At 40.9% G+C, this 26,314-nt stretch overlaps 1 protein-coding gene across 4 annotated transcripts in view; it reads right to left on the bottom strand.

Annotated features, from left to right (window-relative positions):
* Positions 1-25,488, bottom strand: part of nek11 (NIMA-related kinase 11) — a 39,940-nt gene extending 14,452 nt beyond the window's left edge. For 2 of the 4 annotated variants that reach the window (XR_014598284.1, XR_014598285.1), the window contains exons 1-13: positions 25,448-25,488; positions 24,742-24,926; positions 17,820-17,985; positions 14,580-14,698; positions 14,228-14,292; positions 13,207-13,333; positions 11,019-11,168; positions 10,418-10,496; positions 8,170-8,240; positions 7,501-7,626; positions 6,407-6,500; positions 6,096-6,207; positions 1,359-1,491 (exon numbers count right to left, since the gene is read on the bottom strand). Coding sequence is in view for 2 of the 4 variants with exons in the window: in XM_084026544.1 (XP_083882670.1) it covers positions 1,359-1,477; positions 6,096-6,207; positions 6,407-6,500; positions 7,501-7,626; positions 8,170-8,240; positions 10,418-10,496; positions 11,019-11,168; positions 13,207-13,333; positions 14,228-14,292; positions 14,580-14,698; positions 17,820-17,985; positions 24,742-24,908 (1,395 nt within the window). In the remaining 2 variants the exon portion in view is untranslated. The remainder of the gene's footprint in view (positions 1-1,358; positions 1,492-6,095; positions 6,208-6,406; positions 6,501-7,500; positions 7,627-8,169; positions 8,241-10,417; positions 10,497-11,018; positions 11,169-13,206; positions 13,334-14,227; positions 14,293-14,579; positions 14,699-17,819; positions 17,986-24,741; positions 24,927-25,447) is intronic. The other 2 variants (XM_084026544.1, XM_084026543.1) reach the window with 1 other exon arrangement.
* Between the last annotated feature and the right edge of the window lie 826 nt (positions 25,489-26,314).

The raw sequence follows: 26,314 nt of genomic DNA, 5'->3' as shown, positions 1-26,314 counted from the left end.
TTAAAACTCCATGAATAATCTCTCCATTAACGCTGCTGTTTGTGCTCTTAATCCCTCGTTCCTTCTGCCCGATGTCTCAGGAGTTGTAATAATGTTTTAACGGTTTGATTCATTGTTCACATATTAAATTTATCTGCTGAGAGGCAGATTTGTGAATTAAAAACAGACCATGACTGTTTCATTAAATTCATTTTAACATTCAGCTGAAAATAACTTCTCTATTTGGTTTATTTTCCTTTAACAGAAAATAAGCTCCTAATAATGTGCATGTTAGTTAATGGCAGGTCAGGAGGACGCCCTTTATGTGTGTGCATGTGTGTGTGTGTGTGTCTAATTAGAGGACTTAGGGGGGCTCCACTCAGTGTGTGAGAATCATATTATGATAATTTGAGCCCAAACACAAACTGAACTCTCGTCACATTAAAACATGAAACCAGCTGCGGAACTCAAAGCTTCTTCTAAGCCTCCACCTTCTAAATCCTCAGTGTTTTATGCTAATCCGTGCTAATGCTAATGCGCGCACACACACACACACACACACACACACACACACACACACACACACACACACACACACACACACACACACACACACACTCCTAATTAGGGAGCTGGTGGAAAAGAAAGTCATTTTATAATATCTTACTAACTTTTATTCTACATAAAAATGTGTTTGTATTATTTTTTCCAAAATATGTTCATAATATCTTTTTGAAATAGGTTTCTAAAAAAGGTGGGTTTTTTACGTTTCCTTAATACTATCTGTTACATCTCTCATAATGTATATCTCTCCCTTTTCGAATGAAGACTGAAACATTGGTATGAATAATTAAATCAGTTTTTTGCATTGTGGTGACTATTTTCCTTTACGCTTGTGTTTTCACCGAGTCAACAGCTCTCTCATCATTAGGGACGTACACTTAACACTGGATAGTAACGAGGAAGAAGTGTAAACACACAAACACTGATCTTTGCTCCTCTGCTCACATTATTATCATTGTACATATAATCAGGATTGCATTATAAATATATTATTGCAGGGACATTTTGTTGCCTGAGTACAGATGATACATATAATTTGATTTTATATTAAAAAATTATAAAATATCACAGTATGAAAATGCTACACTGCAAGTAAAAGTCCTGCATTCAAAACCTACATAAATTAAAAGTATTTGCTTTTATTTGTATGTTGCATCTTTGTAGCTTGTTTAATCTGCAGTTATGTATCATATTTATTAAGATCATCATCTGTCCCGTGAGAACATCCCTCATTTCAGCTTTGTGATGATGCATTTTCCAGCTGATCCAAGATGCTTTTTTAAGAGATTATTTAGTTTAAGAAGAATTCGACTCACCTGTGGATCAGACAGGTAAAGTGTATCTGCAGGTGTTGTTGTCTCTTCGTCCTCTGAACAGGAATCGAAGGCGTCCTGGTTGTAATAAACGTCTGCAGCCTGAGGGTCCTCTGGGATACCTGAACACACACAGCTGGTTTAGCAGATAAAACACTGGATCAGGTAAGATAAGGGTTTATTGGACTTTTAACAGGGGTGTCTTTAATTCTCCCATTTAAATAAGTAATTTCAAGTGTCTTGTATCAGGTAAAATACTATTCCATTTACGCATTCTGTTGGTTGCATCACAAATCTGATTATCAGATCAGATCTGTCCAGAAGGAGGTGGTGATGCACCTGAAGCTGTTTGGTAACTGAGAAAAACACCAGAGGAAGAAGAAGCTTCTTCGTAAACGAGATTCTGAAATTTCCCTCTTAAATTAAAGATGAAATAAAATGAACTTACAAATAAAGAGGTGATGGATGAACGTTAGTCCTGATGGATTTTTAATTTGTGTCTTTTAAAAGGCGAAAATGATGTCATTATTCTGTTAATGAGCTCTGAGAGTTTTAAAGATGGAGGATGTTTAATTTGTGTGGTTCTCTGAGGGTCCGACAGAGCCTCCTCCCCAGTCAGCCAATCACACGGCTGGGATCAGACGAGGTGAATAACTGAATGAAGAACAAAAACAGACTAGTTTTTTTATCATGTTGTTCCTCTTAATCTCTGAAATATATATAAAAAATATGCCCCCTTAAAATTACTATTTTTAAATGCATATTGAGCATATCACGAGGGCTTAGGGGGATAAAGATGAGTCAGAATGGAAGCTGATTGGCTGAGCTGCAGCACCCTGTGACATCACAATGAGACTTAGGTGTGTCTGTTTCTGTTGGAGCTGAAAACGTTTAGCGAGACCACCGAGGCTTTTAAACCTCTCTGAGGAGTTTCCTGTCTGTCTGTTGGGAGTCGCGTCAAAGCTCCCGGAGCAAGAAAACTGTTTGAGGAGCAGAAAGACTAAATCTAAAATAAGACTGCACCAAATCACAGCTGAGTCAAGTCTGTTCTTCAACTAGCTGTCTCTATGTGGGCTTTAAAAGGATTTAAGCATTAATATATATATATATATCCAATTAGAAAACTCTGTGTGGGGAAACTACCAGCAGGTGGTTTTAGAAGCTGTTTACGAGAAAACTTGGAATTAAAGTCACTGAAAAAAACAATTTCTTGCATGATGATATTAAATTTTAATTCCTGCCCAACCTTTTTTTTTTTTTCCCTCCAGTTCAGCGTATCTTTCTGAGCAGCAGCACAAACTCAGCTCTCAGGTTTCGTCATGTGTCCCCAAGCAGTTTGATGCAATCACGCGTCTATAAACTCCGTAATGAGCAAAAGAGCTCCTCAGTGTTTCCCTCAGACTTTAAATTCATCAGCAGCTGCACTCAAAGCCTCCGTTGGTATGCTGAGTCCAACCAAACTGTCTGAATTGCTCAGTCACACTGAGCTGATTGCATCAAACAGGAACGTTCAACCTTGTGACTGCTGGAGGGAAAAGAAAAGACTGACCCGTTTCTCAAAAAGTGAACATTTTAAATCAACAATCTTTTCTGTGTGGAATGGCCCTCAATACTGAAAAATCTGAATCACACCTGCATTGTCAGAAAAAGTAAAAGGTGTCAATCACAAGTGTTTGTGAGTTTATTGCGTACTTCCCTGCGGGAGCTACTGGTTCACTTTTCCTTCTCCAGCTGTGACTTTCACACACAGTTAACGTCTCAACTAACTTCAAAGGATTGTTTCTTAATGGGGCCTGTTAGATCTCAGATGAGTGGCTCTCATCTGGGGTTTGGGATTTCAACAGGCCTCCAGGGAACTCTCTGAGGGCCCCAATGAAACATTCTCTGATTTCATTTCACAAATGTGTTGTGCATCACACATGAGATTTAGATGACATGAAAGTTTGAACACACTTGAGAACTTGAAATTAAACTGAAGTTGTAACCTTCCTTTAAGAGGAACCTTCCCCAAACTACAAGCTGTTTATGAGGGAAATTTGTTTTATATTATTTATGTATGTAATGTGTTCACATCATCACATTTAATCTTGTTTGTTAAGTTAACAATAGTTAGTTAGTTAGTAGTATTAGTAGTATTAGTAGTAGTAGTAGTAGTGGTAGTGGTGGTAGTAGAGGTAGTACCGGTAGTATTGTAGTCGTGTAGTAGTAGTAGTAATAGTGTAGTAGAGGTAGTAGTATAGTAGTAGTATAATGGTAGTGTAATAGTAACAGAGGTAGTAGCAGTAGTATAATAGTAGTTTAGTAGTGGGAGTATTGTAGTACTAGTAGTAGTATTGTAGTAGTGATAGTATGATAGTAGTATACTAGTAGTAGTAGTAGAAGTAGTGTAGTAGTAGCAGTCCGGCTCTGGAATCTGTTCTGGATCTGTTCCGAATCCATTTGCTTTATGAAAGGGTTCCTCAAGGAACCTGATAAACTATTCCAAGTTCCTCATAGAACTGTGCCAGTGTGATGAACTGAGGAACTCCAAAAGGAGTCTTGACAGGGGCATCAGCAGCATTTCATATGTGGGGGGGTCCTGTTTAGGCAAGGGGTCTGGGGGTCCTCCCCCGGAGAATTATGGAATTAAGTAGATGCAATTTCCCACACTCTGGCGAATTCTAACATGTTTTTAGAAAATGCTTTTGTTCCTAGAAATGAAAATGAGAATAAAACATGCCAATCATTGTTATACTAACATTTTTTGTAAAGCCTTTGCAATAGTAGTTATACAACTGACTACAGAATCAAAACAAGCTTTTGCACAATATCACATAGTGGCATACACTCACGATAGCCTAAATATTAATCTAAGAGTGCATTGTTAATTTACACAAGGCTTTTTTTCAGCTTCTTAAATTGTCCACACCACCCAATTCTTTCAAATCTCCACCACCTAATATGGATTATGGACTAATATTTTAATGAAAAATGTGGGGGGGTCCAAACAACTTTTTTTAAAAGGCGGGGGGTCCCAACCCCCCTCAATATATTGTGGCGACGCCCATGAGTCTTCAGCATCCTGTAACTTCAGCAGTTTCCAGCTTTGCTCCTGACAGAGTTCCTGCAGCCACTAGAAGCCTTTGTCAGTTAAACATGCATCATTTGAAACATTTGATTCATGGTCCTGATCAGCTTGTGGTGTTTCCATCATTCAGCCCTCGTTGATGTCACCGGTTGAACGGAACTAATAGACCATAGAACACCTAAATGACGTTTGCTTAAAGTGTAAGTTTGGCGGAAATTGAAAATAAAGCTATTTTCTGAATGAAAATACATCAACTAAGCCGTGGAGGAAGTAATTTTCGCTCATCACGCAGTTCAGAGCTAGCACGGGTGGGAGCTAGAGTCCAAAATCGCAAACAGTGGGTTAGCATGGGCCCAACAGCCACACGCTTTCAAAATCGCATTTTTAAACCACTAACATTGCTCAAAACAGCGCCAAACCTCGTCAGCAGCTTGCTCTGGGTGTCTACACATAAAACGAAACATCAACAACTCAGTTCATGAACCCGAAGTTTATAACAGAAGACAGTTAAGAACACTCACCAATTCTACCCCTGCCAGCTCCTCGCGAAGGATAGTCCGTAAGTGTTGATTACCGAACGCAATGCAAAAGTGAAAGTGAAACCGAAGATTTCGCCCAGAATAAAACGAGTATACTTTTAAATTAGTGGCAGTTTGGCCAAATATAAGTTAATAACGGTGGGTAAAAACGTCGGGATAGTTTGTATACACTTCCAATCAGTTCAAGACAGCAGCCTTATCTGAAGCACATACATGTCACGCGAGATCTCACACGGGAACACGAGAGCTGCGTTCGGTAATCGACACTTACGGACTATCCTTCGCGAGGAGCTGGCAGGGGTAGAATTGGTGAGTGTTCTTAACTGTCTTCTGTTATAAACTTCGGGTTCATGAACTGAGTTGTTGGTGCTTCGTTTTATGTGTAGACACCCAGAGCAAGCTGCTGACGAGGTTTGGCGCTGTTTTGAGCAATGTTAGTGGTTTAAAAATGCGATTTTGAAAGCGTGTGGCTGTTGGCCCCATGCTAACCCACTGTTTGCGATTTTGGACTCTAGCTCCCACCCGTGCTAGCTCTGAACTGCGTGATGAGCGAAAATTACTTCCTCCACGGCTTAGCTGATGTATTTTCATTCAGAAAATAGCTTTATTTTCAATTTCCGCCAAACTTACACTTAACTTATTTCCAGGGACAACGGATTACAAGATGGCATCGGAAGTTCAGAAGTTCTTCCTCTCATTTAAACATCCGTCAGAACTGACACTAATTTTAATGAGATTTATGGCTTATGGCCTTTTTATTATCCAGCAGCTCCCGGAGGATTTTCTAGATAAACACCTGATTAACTTATTCAAAGTCAGAAATCTCCACAGAGCTTCTCTGCTGCAGATCTGCTCTAAATTTCATTACTTTTTACATGCTGGCTGCTTGTTTTATTCAGTGACGGAGAACATGATGGGCTGCAATAATCCAGAGAGACATTATGTCTCTGGATTATTGCAGAGACGCAAACTGATGAAAAGTTATTACGCTTTATTAAATTTGTTGGATGAGACTCATTTTATCACAGTGAGTGAGTGAGTGAGTGAGTGAGTGAGTCTGTCTGTCTGTCCGTCCTTCCATCACATATCTCAACAACTGTATCAGAATTATGTATGAGACAATGATTTTCTCACCGTGTAGCTCGGCCTCTGACATATCGACGTCATCCTGCCTGTGGATGGGCTGGGACCCATCTGGTGACCACTGGTCCTGGATGCTGATTGACTGACTGTGACAGGCTCCGTCCTGTTGTTTGGAGGAAAAAGAGTCAATCGATTGATTTTGAGGTGAAACCCAGCGGAGTTCGTTTGGCTGTAAGCCGCTCAGGACTTATTCACCTGTGAGGTGATTCATTCGGTATACATTCAGAAGGAGAAGCAGTCTGTGGTCTTTGGGGTAAATCCATAAAACTGTAGTTAAATTGAAAAAATTTATCTTTTCTTACGTTCAGAACATCCAAGCTGACTTTTTCAAAATGGCGGCTCCTCAGTTCTCTGCGGCGGCTGTGGATCTCCTCATATTTCTCCTCAGCCAGCTTCCTGTAGAGACAGACCATAGACTGTACATGAGAAGTGGACGTAGTCATTCCGACGTCACCCACTGTTCTGTGGACCTCAAGTTTTATATTTAGGCCATCGCCATCATGGATTTTTCAACCAGTGAAGGAAGTGACCATATTTGGACTCTGGAGGAGCGACGGGTGGATCTGATGAACACAAGCAGCAGAGCGGCAGTCTGAGCAGCAACCTTACTGGATCTGGATCCATCTGGTTCTGGAAAGCTGTTCACAAAGTTATATGTAGGGTATAAAGAATACCCTACCCTAACATGTACGTATTATTAGTACATCAATAATTAGTGACCTAGATGAGATTTCAGCTTAGGTTGTGTAGATTTTAACAAACAGCGTTTGAAAAGAATAGAAAATACAATAAATTACATCACAATGAGCAAAAATACCAATGTATGTATTGTAATGTACACACTGGGGAATATATAGTTGTGAATGAGATGGTGATTTCTATTCTGCTTCGTCTCGTGGGACGGACGGAGATGCCTGCTGCTGTGGAAACAGCTTCACTTTAATATTAATGCCTGATTAGAAAACTGTGGATTAAACAAACCAACAGGAACAACAGCAACACCAATCACAGCTCTCATGTTTATTCATGGGAGAAAAAATTACATTTTTTTTTTTAGAATCATGAATGAATCCTATTAATACTGCATCTTTATATCATTATTTCTTCACATTTGAAGTTTGAGGTTTGCGACTGCTTCAAATGACTGTGGTCATATTTTATGATGTAAACAACCTAACTCAACTCATCTTCTTTTAGCCAGGTAACATGTTAATACCAGGTGTAAATTAAGTATCAGCAAATTATAGATTTTATTAAGAGCATTAAAGACTGTCAGACAAATGTAGTGGAGTAAATACTATATTTACCTCTGAGTTGTGTGGAGAAGAAGTAGAGATACTCAAATAAAGTACAAGTACCTTGGATATGTGCATAAGTACATGAGTATGTGTGTTACCTGAGTCTCTTTGCCTTCTCGTCAGCAGCTTCTAGTTTGCGGAGCCTCATTCTCTCTCTGGGCGTCATTTTGTCAAACTCTGATCTCTCCATCAGCGTCTGCAGGTGAACCTTCGTTAGCCTGCGCCTGCACACACACACACACACACACACACACACACACACACACACACACACACACACACACACACACACACACACACACACACACACACACACACACATCACATGACTGCATTATCAGAGGATAATTACATATTGTACTAAATGATGATTTCAAGGTATTTATACTTCACATGAGTATTTCCATTTTCTTTTTCTATCTTTTACTGTTCTACATTTTTCTGACAGATACTTCAAGTATATGTTCCATATGAAATACAAATGCAATAATCTCATGAAGAAGCAAGAAAAAGCAGCAGAAGAAGAACAAAATATAAGCAGCAGCGGAAAAGAAGGAAAGGAAGGAGAGAACAAGAGCTCGAAGAGGAAAAAGAAAATGTGCGAGAAGATGACGAGAAGGACAAAGAAAAAGTAATGTGGAAAGAAGTAAGATTAGGAAACAACAGGAGGTGATGACGAAACACAATGGGAGTGGAGTAGAATGGAGGAGGATGATGAGGAATATCAGGGCGAACGAGAGGCTCGGGAGGAAGATGAAGAGTCTTACATGTTCTTGGCAATGACTTCAGTGTCTTTTTCTCCTCCTGACGACACAAACACAAACCTGTCCTTCATTTTCTGTGAAAGCAGACAGATTTTAAATCAAGTTCCTTGTTTTTTCTCTATCACCTGAATATCCTTCAAAATCCTTCCAAAACTTCAAGGAAATCGTAATTAAATGAGAGTTTTAGTTATTTTAAGTCAATAAATATGTTGATCCGACAGTTATGAGGACACATTGTTTTGCATGTAATTAAATCCTAGACCTGAAGAGGTTATTTCTGAAGATGTTATTTTAGCTAACCTCTTTACTTTTTGACACCACATGCATGTTGTTATCAATTGATGCAGAACAGAACTAGAGATATCCCTGTTTGTATTTCACACATTTGTCCTTTTAAAACTTGGTGCCCACTTTACTCACAATTCCACGAGGATTTCGAGTAATATAACAGTAAGTGCTTTAACAGCACATTTTCCGGTGGTGGCACGTAATGTGTTAAAAATATGAGGAAACAATTTAATGAAACAAAACTACGCTGTAAGACATGAGGAGCTGGAGCCGATCCCAGCTGACATTGGGCGAAGGCAGGGTCCCTGGACAACATACCTACACATCATTTAAAATAACTCAGCATTGATTTTTGGTTTCATACGAGAAGTGAGTCTCCTGGGTGAAAATCCCATGTTTGACCCATCCATCAACCCCCATCGCTTCCATACATGCAGGTCAGCAAACTGTGGTCAAGACCTGTCAATCACAAGGCCGCGCCCTAAATCATACCTGCTTTATGTTCTATTTGACTCTATATGGACCATACGTTACTAAATTAAGTTGTATTGAAGAAGACTAGAAATTACAGATTGACCTGAAATAATCCTAAATGACTTCCCGGTGGTGTGGGTTTTTATTTGCTTTTATTGTTTCATCTATTGTACTGTTTTTATCAGGCTTTAAATTTGAGTTTTGAGGTCTCACTGTTTGGCTTTCTGTTGTTATATCACCTTGTATCTTACTTTGCTTTGTCCCTTTTGGAAAAACCTACAACACCCAAACCAGCTATTATGCAGTGAAATATTTATAAACAACTATCCATTTAAAAAAAATTGAAATATTAAACTCTGCCCCGTATTATAAAATATAAACATGAACCCTACTGTGACAGAATCGCTTTAGGACCTTAAACACGACCATGAACCAAACGTCTTCCTCTCTCACACTGGTTTCTCAAGACTCTAACCCTCCTCTGCTATGAGATCTTATAGTGTCGCGGTACAGTAATGAATCCCATCAGCATAATGATATTTCAGCAGAAACCATGGCAACCAAGTCTGCAAATGTGTTATCGCTCTTCAGGTGCCCCGCGTAGCCACACGGGAGGAGCATCCAGCCTGCAGCCTAGATTTATGACAAAATGTATGACAATAATATCCTGCTGACACACACACACACACACACACACACACACACACACACACACGTACACATGGGGACATTTTACACCATGGTGTAATGGATAATAGGCTTGTGTGTGCATGAATTGGGTCAACCTGCACCCATGAATACATTAATGTATGTAAAAGTACACATATACTATACTATGGAACATAAAATGGCTCACAGTCTAGCTACTATTGGTTTTTAACTCAAACACACTTCAGTCGACATCATTCCATTGAAAGCCGTTGTGACCAGGTGTCAAATAACAACTATCGTAGTCAGAAACCGTAAAAAAAATGAAATTATCGTTGGATTTTCAAATTGAAAAAGGGATATTTCATCAAAATCAATTACAATTTTGCCCAAAATAACAATCCAAATGAGATCCTGGTCACTGGAGATATATAAATATATATCTCCAGTGACCAGGATCTCATATATATATATATATATATATATATATATATATATATATATATATATATATATATATATATATATATATATATATATATATATATATATGCACACACATGCATATACCCTCAAGATGCGATGTGCATGCATTTTTTTGCAGCTCTGGTTTTTGTTCCACACGTTTGGTTTGGAGATGAATCTGAAGCAGATGTTTTACGAATGCAGCTCATCTGTTGAACAGCTGGATAAACACTCTGATTGGCTGTTACCTTGAAATGACATGAAACAGTCCCATAAACAGCTCTCACACAACAAACAGCCAACAGTTTATGTCACGCGACCTTGTTTGTTCGTGTCAGAAGCATATTCATGTGTTACGCGTTCAAAACGTTCCGACCTTCATGTTTTCCTCCATGAGCCTGGTCTTGAGAAGTTCTGCAGCCGACGGTCTGCATGCTGGTTGTTTGTGCAGCATCCTGGTTCAAGACAGACAAAACAACAGATCAGATGTGCAGATCCATTATTCGAATACGTGATCACAGAGCTGCTCACCTGGCTGCAGAATCGCATTGTTGTTTAATTTGTGATATTCAATTATGGAGGTACTGAGTCGAGGTTTTCCAGCATTGAAGTGCATGTAAAAGGACAGTTTCTCTGCATATCAAACATGATCCGTCTCATGTGTACAGCAGCAGACCTGCCGTAATTAACTGAAATAATTGAGACGTCTGAAGTGCATTTTATCCTCCTGCAGACATGACACTGAACGCCTCTCAGTAACATCAGACTGAATTCTATAAGTCGGAGGGTGGACATTTGAGTCTGGCCCATCTGTTCTCAGCTTCCTCTGAGGAGAACTTAATTATCGTCGCCGCCTACAGTCCGCAGCTTTGAGCTCAGTAATTACTCATATTTGCATATTAATACATCAGAGTTGTCTGACTAAAAGGAGACAAACCCTCAGTGATTTCACAGTAAAGTCTGCTTTGTCTCCTCACCTTTTCATGACAGAGTTCAGACCCTCAGAGTATCTGGAGGGCAGCGTCGGGGTTTCTCCCTCCACGATCTTCATCACCACAGACAGGAAGTTTGGACCCTGGAAGGCGTGAGTCAGGGAGCACATCTCATGGAGGAGGCAGCCCAGAGCCCTGCAACGCCACACAAGCTAGTTTTAATGATCTGTCCAACAATAGCACATCTGCACTTTTGAGAAACTTCCGAAAAAGAGATGCTTTCTCATCTCTGTTGTTGTGTCCCCATTCAGACGCCAGATCCTTCAGAGAACGCGCCCTTTGTGGTCCGTCAGCCTGCGAAGACCGAACTGAGCTGTCTGCAAAACGATTTTCTACGATGGTGCATAAGGGCCCTCAGGTTTTGGTTGCATGTGTTTGTGAAATAGCGAGCATATGCCTGGATAAATGAGATGTGAATTATACTGCACCAACTTTGTGAGAGTTTTAATCTAGTTTTGTTGTTGTTTAACGCTGCCTCCATTTACTTCATTCGTCAACACTTTTGTTCAAAGTTTTCCTCAAGAATTCAAGGTAACAAGAGGTGACTAATTCATATAGAGATGGTCATTTTGTGGGTGAAGTACTCCTACAAACCTGTGGTCCAACTAGATGTCAGGGAGGAAAACCATGATTGATCATGGGTTAGAAGCTACAACCAGAGGTCTGGATCCAAAGGAGCAACGCTGCTGATTTTTCAACGATAAACCAGAGAAGCTCTATTCTTTGTCTCCCAGTTTCTTTCTGTCTTGCTTCGTTAATTAATGACCTGCTTTACATTCTACAGCCTCCTCTCTCATTACCTCTGTCTGTTCATTAGCTCTGTAAACATCCATCTCCTCAGTATTTGTGAACCTGCAACTATTCTTTACTAATTGCCTAAGAAACACCAGCTATATCATTCAATAATTACCAATTAACTACATATTTCTGTCCCACTATTAATACATTAACATGCTTCCATCAGCTTGTAAGTAATTACTGATCCTGACTAATTGATTGTACCTGCACATCATGTTATACTCAGAGATCTTATTGCCGATTGTCTTCACACTTCAAGAATCATATTGGTGTTAATTTGTGAAGATTAATTTGCAACATCTAGGTATCATAAAAGTTTGTTTTAACAGAGCTTATTTTCCGTAAGTATCCAATGGAATAATCCCATTGGCTTTTTGTGGAGGGAACCAGTGTGATGCTTACTTCATGCCATGTAAGATGATGAGTTTATAGACAGTCCTGCTGCCAATAAGTGGACAAAAAATTCAATAAGTGCAGCTTTAAAGTTTGACTTATCTAGGAAATAAGAACATGTCTTCACACTTTCTTAAAATAAACGTTTTAACTATTAAAATGTTCAGTTATCAGACCTACACAAGGAAAATTGTGTTTTATGTTGCCGCTTGCTCTCTGATTGGCTACCTGAATGACTTAGTGTTCCATAATGAAAACAGAGAATGTCAAAGGTCACGGAAAGTGTTAATCACGTATCACGTTAATTATCTGAAATGAAATATGATTCCCCTCTAATCTGATGACCTCCATGTGAGGCTGAGCTTTGAGCTTCAACAACTTCAGTACGAACGTGAAGAAATACTTCAATACGTTCTGCTGCTAATTACCTTATCATCATCATCACCGTCCTCCCCTCTGATCTGCTCTTCACTAATTAAAACACATGACCTCCTGGCGACTCTTCCCTCATTAAGAAACTCCATCAAAATGACCTTTGACCTCTCGTCTGTGTTTGCAGGGAAAGTTTATCCACTACCGTTGATGAGTTTGTGTCTGTGAAACAGATCAGCTGACTTTCAGAGTGCTCAAAGCTTTACGAAGCCGTTGGGTTGTAATATTAGTAACACGTCTTATAAATAAAGATTTGTTTTCCTTCCTGCAGCAACAAAAACTAAATTAATTCCTTGCTCTCCACCTGCAGGAGTCCAATCATCCTTCCCATAATGCACCTGTGCAGCCTCCAGCTCTGAACCAATCACATCAGAGTATAGAACGTTGTGCTGCTCCTCCAAAACAAAAACAAAATGTATTTCTTAGAAAAGGTCCTGAGGTCCCAAAATATCAGGAGATGCACCAACACAAAGCTGGTTTCTGTGTTTTCATGAGATTCGTTGGCAAAAACAAAAATGTAATATAATATCAGACTTTCTGTAAAGTTTACCAGATGTCAGACTTGGAGTCGTATCCCTGGTGGTTCAGCACCTCTGGGCTCATGTAGTATGGGGTTCCTGTGAAGGTAGTGGCCAGGTCACATGACCCCATCAGCAGGCAGGAAACTCCAAAGTCACCTGGAAACAGACGACAACAACATCAACATCAGATAATTAAGACAAAATATATTCAACTGATAAAACATATAATATCGATTTAACCACCCAGCAGTATATAAAGTCATGAAAATGAGCTCCACCTTTACCAGCTGAAACATAAAGTGATGAACACATTGATCCATCCATCCATCCATTTTCTACCGCTTATCCTGTATTCAGGGTTGTGGGGGGACTGGAGCCGATCCCAGCCAACATGTAGAGACAAACAACCATTCACGCTCACATTCACACCTATGGGCAATTTAGAGTCATCAATGAACCTATCCCCATCCTGCACGTCTTTGGACTGTGGGAGGAAGCCGGAGAACCCGGAGAGAACCCACACTTACACGGGGAGAACATGCAAAATTCACACAGAAGGAACCCAAACCCAACCCGGGAATCGAACCCGGGACCCTCTTACTGTGAGGTGACAGTGCTACCCTCTACACCACGTGCAGCCCATGAACACATTGATACGATACAATATTTGAACATATTTTACTCTGCGTAATGAGTACTTTTTGGTCCTTTAAGTACTGCGGCCGCCACATGAGAGCATGAACTCACACACTAAAGTATTTCCTCAGTCAGTTGACTGGATTCCAGTTGATCCACAGTCTCTTGTCCATTTCCTGTTTGTCAGATGATGATCAGAGAGTTTGCTGAGTTCTGCTGAGTTTACACTCCAGATATAAACTGCATATTTGGGCTGATTTAATATGGACTCATTAACATGTTTCTATTTATGATCCTGTTTTCCCTGAGTCTTTGAAGCAGCATGAGAGACCATGTAATACATACAAAACAAAAAAAAAGAAAAGTGAGAAAGTGCCCTGAACCTTTGCTGCAGCACCAGAGGAGGAAACTCACCGATTTTAACGAGGTTTCGTTTCAGGAAGACGTTCTTGGCCTTCAGATCTCGATGGAGTATTCGCCTGCAGACAGCAGCACAGCAGTCAAGAAAAAAAAACATCAGATTCGTTAAATTATCAGACAGTTTATTGAATGATCAATCATGTGACGTGAGGAGCTATTTGACCAGAGGCTGAACCTGTCAGTCCAGTTCATTACATCGATTAACTGGTTGCCCTTTGACCTCCAATCTGCTGCTTTAATGAAGCCAATTATCCAGAGAGTGTTAAATATGCACCAAGAAAGAGAAGGAAACATGCACTTGAGGAGAAAGGGGGAATGCATGTTGCCATGGCGACTGTGTCCTCACCTGTCATGCATGTAGTGAAGGCCGAGCAGCAGCTGGATGAGCCAATCAACGACCTGGATTTCAGGGAGACTCTGCCCAGCTCTTCTCACCTCCTCAAGCTTAAAGTCCAGATCCCGATCCTGACAGGGGGAGGGACAGAGAGCGAGGGGGAGGGGGGAGATAGAGGGGTATAGGAAGCAGAGTGAGAGAGAGGATGGTAGACGAGGATGGTAAAAAAACAGTCAGGATGCAGGTATTCATCAATCTTGACCTGGTTCAGAACCACATTCCCAAACACAAACTCATTCATCTGAACAGTAGGAGGAGGCTGGTGTGAGAGATCTGTAGATTTTTTACTTCTTTTTAAGTCGATTAATGTATGCTCATTAACACAAAGCAGCCTGCATTCAGGGGGAATAACACGAGCAGTTATAATAAGACTCCACATGAACTCTCATAGTTTCTGTTCAAGCCTGGCCTCCAGCATTAGATTTCTAACGACTGGATGTTCAGCACAGCTGAAACTGTCACATGCTATTGGCATATATATCAAACGTTGCTCCTCATTATGGAGGAGCGGGAGTCTGTTCTGGGTAACTGCTGATATTGAAAAAAAACAATGAGACAGAAGTTGAAAGTTTACAGTCACTCCTTTGATTACAGCACCAAGCATTCCTGCTCAACTGAAAATAGAGAATAAATAGAACAAATTAACAACCCGCTGTTATTAGCTACCTGGACTAATCACAGACACTATCCCGCTGTTATTCCAGACAACTGAACTCACTACAGACTGATCTCCCTCATGGTTTAGCTTGCAAACCTCTAGGGTTTATGGGAAATATTGTTTTTCAAGCTGCATTCAAATAGCACATTCAAAAATGCTTCATATCCCCAAAGCACTAGAAAAACATAAGACATAAAAACCAGAATAAAATCCCCTCCTCTGAGTTGCAATGAAATAAAATACAAAGGTAACGGACTCAAAATTCAAGTACAGTGCAGTAATAAGTTGTAAGTTGCCCCAGATGCAACAAAGGAAATAAAAGTGCAGTCGAGAAATCAATCAGTCAAGGCACAGGGGACCAACAGAGTCTAATCTAGATTTGATAATGGCTCTTGGGGTGTATTTAAAAAGGAGCAGCAATTTCCCCTGTCTGAAACACATTTTGTGTGCCTCAGTGTCTGCAGTGTATACTTTATTAAAGCTTAGCCTACCTGTTTTAACTGCTGCTCACTGCCATTAAAGGTAAAACTGTGTGTAAAAACAAGACTGTTAAGTCTCTGAGTTTAGGGAGCCTTGTGAAAATCATTGTGTTTATTTTATCCAAGTACTGTATAACTGTAATAAAAGACATAAAAATTCACGCATTGATATAAAATACCCTATGCGTTCCGAAGCTAGAAGCAGGTGCACCACATTAAGGTGTTGAGATTCAGGATGTTCTTCCTCTTGTGTTCTCTCTGAATCCCATTTAAAATCTGCTGGACGAGTAAAAGTCATGCATGCATTTTCTGCTTCATATCTAGGCTCGATTTCTTCATTCGGTTTCTTCTTTAATAGGCTGCAGTGAAACCCTTGAGCCCTCCACATCTCTGCAGGGGATTGTGGGTAATGGTCTGACTAGAAACAATAGCTCTGAGGGTCTCTGAGTGCATGTGCTCTTTGATTGGACAGAGTGCATGTTTCAGTGTGTGTGTGTGTGTGTGTGTGTGTGTGTGTGCATGTGCTTGTGTGTGTGTGTGTGTGTGTGTGTGTGTGTGTGCGAACCATTTTTATCCTCTTTTGAAATCAAACTGTATGAAAAATGGACTGGTTTGGTGCTTAATGAATCCTCAGTGCTGCTGCAGCTTCCTGCCTCTGTTTATATTTACACTGGTGTAAAAATGCAATAAAGAAAAAACCCAGTTACCAGTAGAGAAATGAGTAAAGCTGAGAGGGGGAATTAAAGCTTGAGGCGATGTTGGAGCTGCAGAGTATCGCTGAGTTGCAGGGAGGACAGCCGATAACGAGGAGGGGGGGGGGGGGGGGGGGATCACCAGCGAGTGACGTGTACGAGGAGAAAACACCATGTGTGAGAGAGAGAGAGAGAGAGAGAGAGAGAGAGAGAGAGAGAGAGAGGACATGAGAGTGGAGATGAAGGCAGTGTGAGATTCATTAGTGGAGAGAGTATGAAGACAGTACCTGCTGTAATCAAGACAGCAGAGATGAAAAGAAATATAATGAAAAGATGGAGACACAGAGAGGAAGATGGAGGGGGAGGGGACAAATTCAATTTCATATTATTGCTTCATTTTCTCTTTTACCTCATATGCTCATAACAGAAATGATTGATGTTGGGAGAAATGTGGTGAAACTGAGCAGAGCGAGAGAAACTGTTAGTTCTGGAGGGAATGTGCAGCTCTACGGAGCTTTAAAGCCTCCTTTAGCTGCTGGTTTGATTTCCTGTCTGCTTCTGTATGTGTTTTCAGCAGCTGTTAAACAAAACAAAAAAAAAAATCACAAACTGCAAGGGAGGCAGGGAAGCCTGTCTCCCAGCTTAATCATCTTCATATGACACATTGCATACAGGGTTTTATGTTTTTATGTTTTCCCTCCGGTCAAATGCAAGTACCCCTGTAGTATAAACCTACGCCCTCAAATTTGCGGAATGCAGAAGGTACTGCTGCGTTGGCTTCACTTTTTAGAATCGGAGGCTTGTTTCAACACGAACACCATCCTTACAAGTCATGCATGATCCCAGGAGGACTGGTAAACTCTTAAATGATGGAAATAATTTGTACAGTCCGCATGCAAGCCATGCTGCCCCGAGAGAGGGACTTCAAGTATCTCAGGATCTCTTTAAGGCGTGAGGAGCGTGAGATCAGGTAGATTGGTGTGGCGTCAGCAGTAATGAGGGCTCTTGAAAGGAAGAGTGGGAGTCGGAAGGCAAAGCTTTCGATTTCAGTTTTTCAGGCTGGTCCAACTGGTAGACCCAAACAGCTAGAGGGATTAGACATCAAATATGGCCCAGGGACTTCCTCGTCTGCACTGCTGGCACAGTGACCCAGCTCCAATACGAAGCAGAAAATTGATGGATGGATGCAAGCAGAGCTCACAAATAACATTATGAAAGCTGTCTGGTCTTGAAGTGGTTCCGACTGACTGCCGTATCTCCACTACCATGTTAAACACCAGAGCCTCCCAGGGCTATGTACTTGGCCCCCTCCTGTTCACGCTGCACTCCCATAACTGTCCACCAAACAAATCAGTGTTGTTACCTGGCAGAACTCTGTGACAATGCAGAATGTGTCTTTCTCCAGGAAGCTGTGGTAGAAGGTGAGGATGGCTGGGTGGTGCAGCTGAGATAGCAGCTGGGCTTCCTGCGTCGCTCTGACCGTCTCGTCAGGTCGTAGGTTGCCCAGAGGAATCTGTTTCAACACTTTCCTGGAAACAGAGGTCAAACAAGTGAGACAAGACCAGCGTTGAGGCCAAGAGGCATTTTCTGCTTTCACTTCCAACCAGGTTATATTAGAATTAGCAAAACAAATTTATCTTAAACTCTAGATATGTAAGTCTTCGCCGTATAATGTGTAGTAATATTCACTATATAGTATAGGGAGGAAGGGACAAGTACAACACACACCGGCACAAGGACAAAAAGTCAAGTCAATGTCACTTTGACACTCTACTGTTTACTTGCACAAAAACAATATAGCACAGTAAAGGAAAGAGAAGAAGCAGGTAAAGTGTAACGAGTTTCACAGAAGAGGGGTCCCTCTTCCAGGACTGATAGACAAGAAATAATTGCTTGAACACACTAACCATTACAGTAGTTGATAATAGTTAATGAACACATTTTCGTCTCGACCAAAGTCATGATCAAGGTAGTGCCATCTCGCAAACCTTGAGTGTGGGTTCTCGTTAAATATTTAACATATTTCAGGAGGTTTAACATTTTTCTTTTAGAGTACTGTTAACTTCCATGCATAGATATGTAATTTACATACAGTACATGAGTAGTTTTCACACACTGGTTTAAAAAGTGAAAAACTAGGATCAATTTGAAGTTTTAGGATATGTACACAGACCTTTGTACAACGAGATGTGACTGTAAAGTGACATCCACATGCAGACTGATAACGGCTAATGTTAGCACGATGCTAAAAGAAGAATAGTGGAGCAGTTATCGGGTGTCAAACCTGTCTCCATCTCCTCCTGAGGGAGTTAATCAGCTGCTCCTCACCAAGCAGCCATTTCCCCTACTCTTGTTAAATTGGTGAGCAGGTCAGCAGGTGAAATGGAGGATATGGCTCATTAGCACAGCGTTGCTTTCAACCCAAAAACCAGAATGGAAAGGGATTTCCTACTGAAATATGACCTGTTTACTGCATTCAAAAATGTTTAGCAGTTTCAACTGCTTGGCTCAATTACATAAACATATATAATGTCATATTTATTCATTAATGTTTAAATAAAGCTGTAAGCAAATCTTCAGCAGATTCAGTTCAATTCCTTTGATTTGAGACAGCAGCCTTATCTGAAGCACATACATGTCACGCGAGATCTCACACGGGAACACGAGAGCTGCGTTCGGTAATCGACACTTACGGACTATCCTTCGCGAGGAGCTGGCAGGGGTAGAATTGGTGAGTGTTCTTAACTGTCTTCTGTTATAAACTTCGGGTTCATGAACTGAGTTGTTGGTGCTTCGTTTTATGTGTAGACACCCAGAGCAAGCTGCTGACGAGGTTTGGCGCTGTTTTGAGCAATGTTAGTGGTTTAAAAATGCGATTTAGAAAGCTAGTGGCTGTTGGCCCCATGCTAACCCACTGTTTGCGATTTTGGACTCTAGCTTCCGCCCGTGCTAGCTCTGAACTGCGTGATGAGCGAAAATTACTTCCTCCACGGCTTAGTTGATATATTTTCATTCAGAAAATAGCTTTATTTTCAATTTCCGCCAAACTTACACTTTAAGGTTAACATGGTTCAGTTTAGCAGCTAATGCTAAATCACTTTCATTCAGGTTAGCTAACAGCATAGTTCAGCTGCTAAAAACATAGTTAGCATAGTTAGCTTACGCTAAATCAGTTTTGTTCAGGTTTAGCAGTTAGAAGTTAATGCTGAACCATTTTGCTCGATATCTTTTTTAGCTATTTCACTTACCTGAGCTGGTATGTGCACACTGCAGGGTGTTTGAGCTATAGGTGTATACAGGTGTCTGGATACTCATTTAAAGGTTCTGGGAGGGACCAAGTGGGAGAACAGGGGTGTTTGGTGTACTTTAAGCAGATGGTTTATGTAAAAAACTTGTCAATTATTGCTGGTTCCAGGTCATGGCAAGGGTCAGGCTATAAAAAGCTTGCTTTCTAAAAACTGCCTTATTGACCAAAACCATGGTTGCTGTATATGTTTCGTATGTCTATGTAGTGGTGCTACTCTTTCCAGAAGTTTATCATTTTATTTGAGGTGTTGTGTTGTTACATCAATGATTCCGCATGTGTTTGATGCTGTCATGAAAACACAGTTCATGCTGACAGAACATCAGCTGTCAGGTTGGTGTGACGTCGTTAACTCCACCGACTGATACACCGGCTGCAGATCGGCCCTAACACAGTTCCCGTTGAAGGATTCCTGTGCAGACTCCTGCTCCTGATTGGGCGTCTAGCTCAGCTTGTTTTTCTTCTCACAGAGAAAATCAGAAACATCTCAGCTTTAATCAGAGTGTCATACTTCAAACAGCCTTTCACTTTAGTTGCATAGCAACAGAGAGTCGTAGCTCGTGGCTCGGTAAGGAGCTTCACACCGGAAAGAAGAAGAGCCCCTCTTAGTGCAGACCGCAGTGACGATGGAATGACATAAAGTTGAGGTTGCAAAATACAAAAAGTGGTTTCCCTGCAGCCTTTTGGCTTCAAGAAAGTCATGAAAGCTGTTTGCGAACTCTTTGGTCCTGACACTTCCTGTTCGGAACTCATTGACAGTTTCTTTCTGGTGTTGGCAGAGATTTGTGACCTTCTGTTCCCTCAAAGTGTCAAAAATTCCAAGGAGTCATAGGGGTTGATGCAACAAGTCTTAAAATGGAAGTTTGCTGTTTGCTGCAGGCCTGATGGTGATGACTGAAACTCCACAAACGCACTAAACGGCTTCCTGCACAAAGAGTCTCCTGACAGAAACATTTGACAACCAACATCACAGCCTGCAGCAGCCAAGAGACACAATTTAATACATCCGTTTATTATACATTTTAGGTGTTTTGATGCATCTAAGTTCTTTCTTTGAAGACTTCAAAACCTGTGGATACAACAATTTGTCTGATATTTCCTGATTTCCTGCCCTTCTATCGAGCCAAAATGTCTACATGCACACATGATAAACCAATAACCCTTATGTTCATGCTCCCAGAGGACGGACATCTGATGTCAGATCGCTATATTTGTGGTCTGCAGAGGATGAATCAGAACCACTTCATCTTAGTTTCTACCATACCAAATATTCATTGTATGTAACCTTAAAGTCTCATTAGGTCTAAAGTCTAGAGGGTTCTAGGTACAACCTCTTGGGTGGGTTCTTGTTCGCTCCCTTACAGGCCATAAAAGCTCCATAGAGGGCGGAACCATTACACAATTGAAGGGTTCTCTCTACCTATAATGGGGTTTCTGGGTGGAACTATTAAACATAGAATGGTTCTCTCTACAACCTCCCATACTGGGTTCTGGGAGGAAGAATCAAACCATAGAAGGGTTCTCTTTAGAACCCCTCATGGGGGTTCCGGGTGGAACTATAAAACCATAGAAGCATTCTCACTGGAACTTCCTATATGGGAGTTCTGGGTTAAAACTGGGTTCTTTGGCTTGTCCTCATGGGCGAACAATTTTTTTGTTCCTGGTAGAATCTTCTTCAAAGGATCCACCTGGAACCTTTATTTCTAGGAGTGTAGCATATGATGTGAAAACATGCAACATACACATTATTTCAGCAGTAATATTAGTCCACACACATCAGAAATAATAGTAAAACGTTTTATTGCACTATTGGTTTCGGAGTATTTTCACAATGCTGTGTTTGTAATTAGGCAACAGGCTGCAGAGTTTAACACATTGAACCTGCTGAACGTCGGATGAATCCTGGGGAGGAAAACAATTTGTATCCGTCTCAGCAGGCCGTCACTCTGCCTTATCAGAGCAGCAGCGGGGGGGGACGGCACAATTAGACGATAACGGGAGCAGGCGGGGTGATGACATTTGCCTCAGTGAGTGTGTGTGTCTTCGGGCCTTTTCTGTCTCTCTGGGAGTCTTTTGCAGCTCTAAGCAGGTGTTTAACACTGATTGAGATGCATCTCTGTACAACTTTACATTGTTTGTTACTGGGGAGGAGGTCTGCCTTGAAGCTCCGTCTGCACGCTGAGCAGGAAGAAGCGAGGAGAGGCTTTGAGTGCAGTGATCGATCACACAGCAGCACATCAACCTCTTGTAAACATTTCGATAGATACACAGTACTCAACTTTTTTTTTTTTTACCACTGATGCAGCAGCTTGGTTTGGCCAAAACAAAATAAAACAACTGTGCAGGTTGGGAAACTGCTGACCTGCTCATCTGTCATTCTAGCTGCCATAATTTAACTAACTGGAGTTTCTGTGGACAGGTTTTCTGAGACTTTCTGCTCATCTCTGAGTGACCGTGTGGGTGAACAGACTTTAAAAGATCAGTCCTCTTTCATCGGCTCACCAGCAAACTGAGATGTGATATAGGTGAGCAGACGCTGCCCGTCTGTCACCATGGATACCGCATCCAGACAGACAGCTGGGGTCACATACACATCTGGACCTCTCATTGTTTTCTTTCTGCTCCTTTAAGCCTCCTTTTTTGTTGTCATGATAAGTTTGAGGACCTGTCAGGTGAAAGACGTCTGAGATTAATCTTTTTACAGACATTCATGAGCAAACACTGACACGTGGATCAGGGCATCGTGTCTAAATCTGTCAGAGGGGAGGAGGAGGAGGGAGGGGGAGGTGAGACCTGTCAGATGGTGAAAGGGCAGAGATGATGACTCTCCATCTGTTTTCTGACAACACAGAGACTCTTCCTGTTTTCTGTATGTATGTCGTCTTGCAGCAGACAGAAGTGCCCTTCAGCTACTTACTGCAGCTCTACCTGCTCTGGACACCCTCATCCCTTCATTTGTATGAACGATCACATGAAACATGAAACGACATTGATGGGTAAACACTGACAGCTACTACCTCCATTCCATTTACAGTTTACCATCTCAATAAAGCCCCTCTGAATTGAGACAGTCAGACAGACAGACAGACAGACAGACAGACAGACAGACAGACAGACAGACAGACAGACAAAGTGACAGAGTCAGTAAATCCCGTCAACTCTCATCCAGAGTCAGACCACTGAAACGCACTAAGTCTCTCTCTAACTGTGTGTCTGTGTGTGTGTGTGTGTGTGTGTGTGTGTGTGTGTGTGTGTGTACTACGTGTGTGGTTAGGAAGCGACAGAGCATGACTGCCAGTGTATGTGAGACAGAGAGAGAGACAGTTTGTATGTGAGAGAGAGAGAGAGAGAGAGAGAGAGAGAGAGAGAGAGAGAGAGAGAGAGAGAGAGAGAGACAGCATGTGTGAGACAGTCAGACTGTGGTTTACAGTCACCTGATGCAGAAACAATCAGACTTGTTGTGACTCATTCCTCCACTCTGAGTTGTGCAATTAAGAACAATCACCTCCCCACATGGGAACCAATCACTGATCGGCATTCACTGTATCTATACAACCAGCTGCACCCGAAGATGTAGATTTCTCTCTGAGCTCAAACCGAGCTGATCATATTGATCAGTATCGCTACCTCCAAGTGATTCATCAATACAGCTGTTGAACAAGCACTAAAAAGCCTCATCTCGCTGTTGTATTTTTGTTCTCACAGCTTCTAACAAACCTGGTGTAATTCTCCTGCAGCGCGTTGTTTTCTTGAAGACATTTCCACTCCTGCTGCCAGCAGTGAAACTACTGTATTATGTAGTTTGATGTTTTATATGCTAAATATTAGCAGTGAATATACTACTATTAAGGGGATGGATGAATGGTAGTTTCCGTACTTCCATCAGCAATATGACATTGTATTTAGGTTTCTAGTTGGTTTATGTCGAGATATCGTTGAGCTCTTATCTTATCACCCTTATAGTGACTCTAGTGGAGCAATTCAACTTATTATTCTTATTAATATTGTAAAATCCTCCTGATGCACATCCCTAATGGCAGATCAGTGAACTGCGGTTGTCTTCATTAAATCAATAAATGTCCAATCAGCACTAACAGTAAACCCAGGTGCTCATGGGAAAAAACTACCATGATATTGGTGAACACATAACACACATTATTTACTATTTTACTATCATATCTGGTGTTTCTGAATCAATATCACTGCTGCATTAATGTGTATGTTGCATTATTTCACTCATTAATATACTGTTGGCTAAATTTACAGCAATGTGTCAGGCTCTTAAAATATATTCGGCTTTTGTCATGGGAGAACTCTTTGGTTCCTGGTATAAATGTTACAACTGGAACCTTTTTAGATGGTCCTTCTTACAACCCAATATAAAGAGTTATACATAGAACCATCTGTGAGAGGTTCCACCCAGAACCCCATATGAGAGGTTCTGCAGGGAAACCTTCTATGGTTTCAAGGTTTCACTCACCCCCAATCAGAGTTTCTAGAGAGAACTCATCTAATGTTTCCACCCTCTAGGGAGGTTTTATCCAGAATCTACCCTCTAAAGGTTCTAACAGACCCACCCAGGAGGTTTTACCCAGAGAAGTAGAAATACTAGTAGTAGGCTGAATGAGGAGTTACCAGTGGGTGTAGGTATTTGTACAGTATGTGAGTGACTCAACAGGGCGATGCTGCCATCTTGTGACTTTCTGCAGAAATAAAGCTTCATGAATGAACACTTTTCCCATGAGAACATCATGAAAAGTGTTTGTTTACAATTCATACGAGCAAAAAAATATTTTTGATCCTCTGATTTGCAAGAACTTTGTTGTAATTTTGTTTGGTTTTAAAAAAGGGAGATTTACTTGAAAATGAATTGTTTTATGTTCATAGAACTGTAAATTACAAAAACCTAAGTATATTTAGGGGAAACGATTGATCAGAAACACTGAATGGTGAAAACATAAAATAACGGTGTTTTACTCACTGCTGTTCTCCGTCTGTAGCTTTGGTGTCCTGAACAAGATAAACTGAACCAAAACTTCCCCGGCCCAGACTCTGCAGGATGCTGTATCGCTTAGCAACCAGGCCGCCACCGCAGCTGCTGCCAGAGGCCTGGATTTGGCCGGACTCAACTTCCTTAAACCTGGACATCCTGTCAGCTCACCAGCACTGTGAACAGAGGACAGGTGCACTGTGAACGGAGGACAGGTGCACTGTGAACGGAGGATAGGTGCATTGTAGACTGAGGACAGGTGCAGTGTCATATATCCTATATCCAATAAAGATACATGTAATCATATGTACTGTTATGTGTCAGCCACTCAACTCTCTACTGGCTTTATTTTTTTCAAAAACGAGTTTTATTTTGAAGGAATAACCGGATGCTAAATTGACAACTTGACGCGAGTCAGTCTGGTAATGAAACTAAAGTATTTTACGGACTGATTATAATCAGTTTAGTCGATCATTAAACCGGAAGGGAGGACGGACACACGTAAGCCCCTAAACGGTTGTGATTCAGCTGTTTATTTACGTTTATCAGCTGTTTATGTCCGTTAATCAGCTGGTTATATCTGTTATTCAGCCGTTAAGGTTCGCGCGTTTCACCGCATATTCGCGATAGTAAGGTTATAAATGAACCAGTTTGGGATAAATACGAGGTGAAATCAGAGGTTTGTGGTGTTGTTTACCTGCAACAGACTGGATGGACAACTTCCGTGTTTGATCCCGGTTCCATGGAGACGGAAGGGGACCCACCCCTCGGTCCCGCGCACACAATTAAAGGCGCGAACATGTGTTTCCTTTCTGTCCTCACTTTCGTGTTAAATCATAAACAAACACTGAGATTTATAATGATTATTTGAATTATGTATTTATCTGCCAGTTATTCGCAAACAACACCGATAATCTAGTAGTTTATAAAATGTTTCAATTGAGTTTTGCTTGAGTCATTAATCAATCAATATGAAAACCTGTTCAAATTATGAACTGTGTGATTTACTATATTATATCTTTACGTCCTTGCTTTTAAAATGTCATTTTTACAAACTTGAATAACATATTTTATACTTGCTGTTTTAATATGACATTTTTTTCATGTTTGTTTCTGTTGTGTTTTAACTGAGGTTTTGTTCCAGCAGGTGGCGACGTTTTCTTGCCTGTAAACCTGCACACACAGAGTCAAACACCACTAAGACCAGAAACACCAGTATCAGTATCAGCTGGAGTTTGGTATGAAAAATCATTATATACTGCATTGTTAATTCAAAAATGTATTTAATCTCCCAGTCATGACATAATATTGCAGTATTTTGACTAATAAAGTTGATTAGTAGCCTATCTAATAGCTGATTAAAAAGAAAAAAACATAAAAAGTATTTTCTTATTTCTTATCTTATCATTTTGACTCTAAAAATGTATACCTTATCTTACATAGTTTTGAAATACTTGAGTATTTTTACATTTTTATCCTTGCTAACCCCCCTTGACATGGCAGAAATGGACTGCCTTGAAAACTGATGGTTTGATTTGGTTCAGCAGGAGTAAATCCAACAGAT

This window comes from Eutrigla gurnardus, assembly GCF_963514095.1.
Source record: "Eutrigla gurnardus genome assembly, chromosome: 14".
Taxonomy (NCBI): Eukaryota; Metazoa; Chordata; class Actinopteri; order Perciformes; family Triglidae; genus Eutrigla; species Eutrigla gurnardus.
The sequence above is the reverse complement of the archived record's forward strand: the minus strand, read 5'-3'. Positions and strand labels throughout refer to the sequence as shown.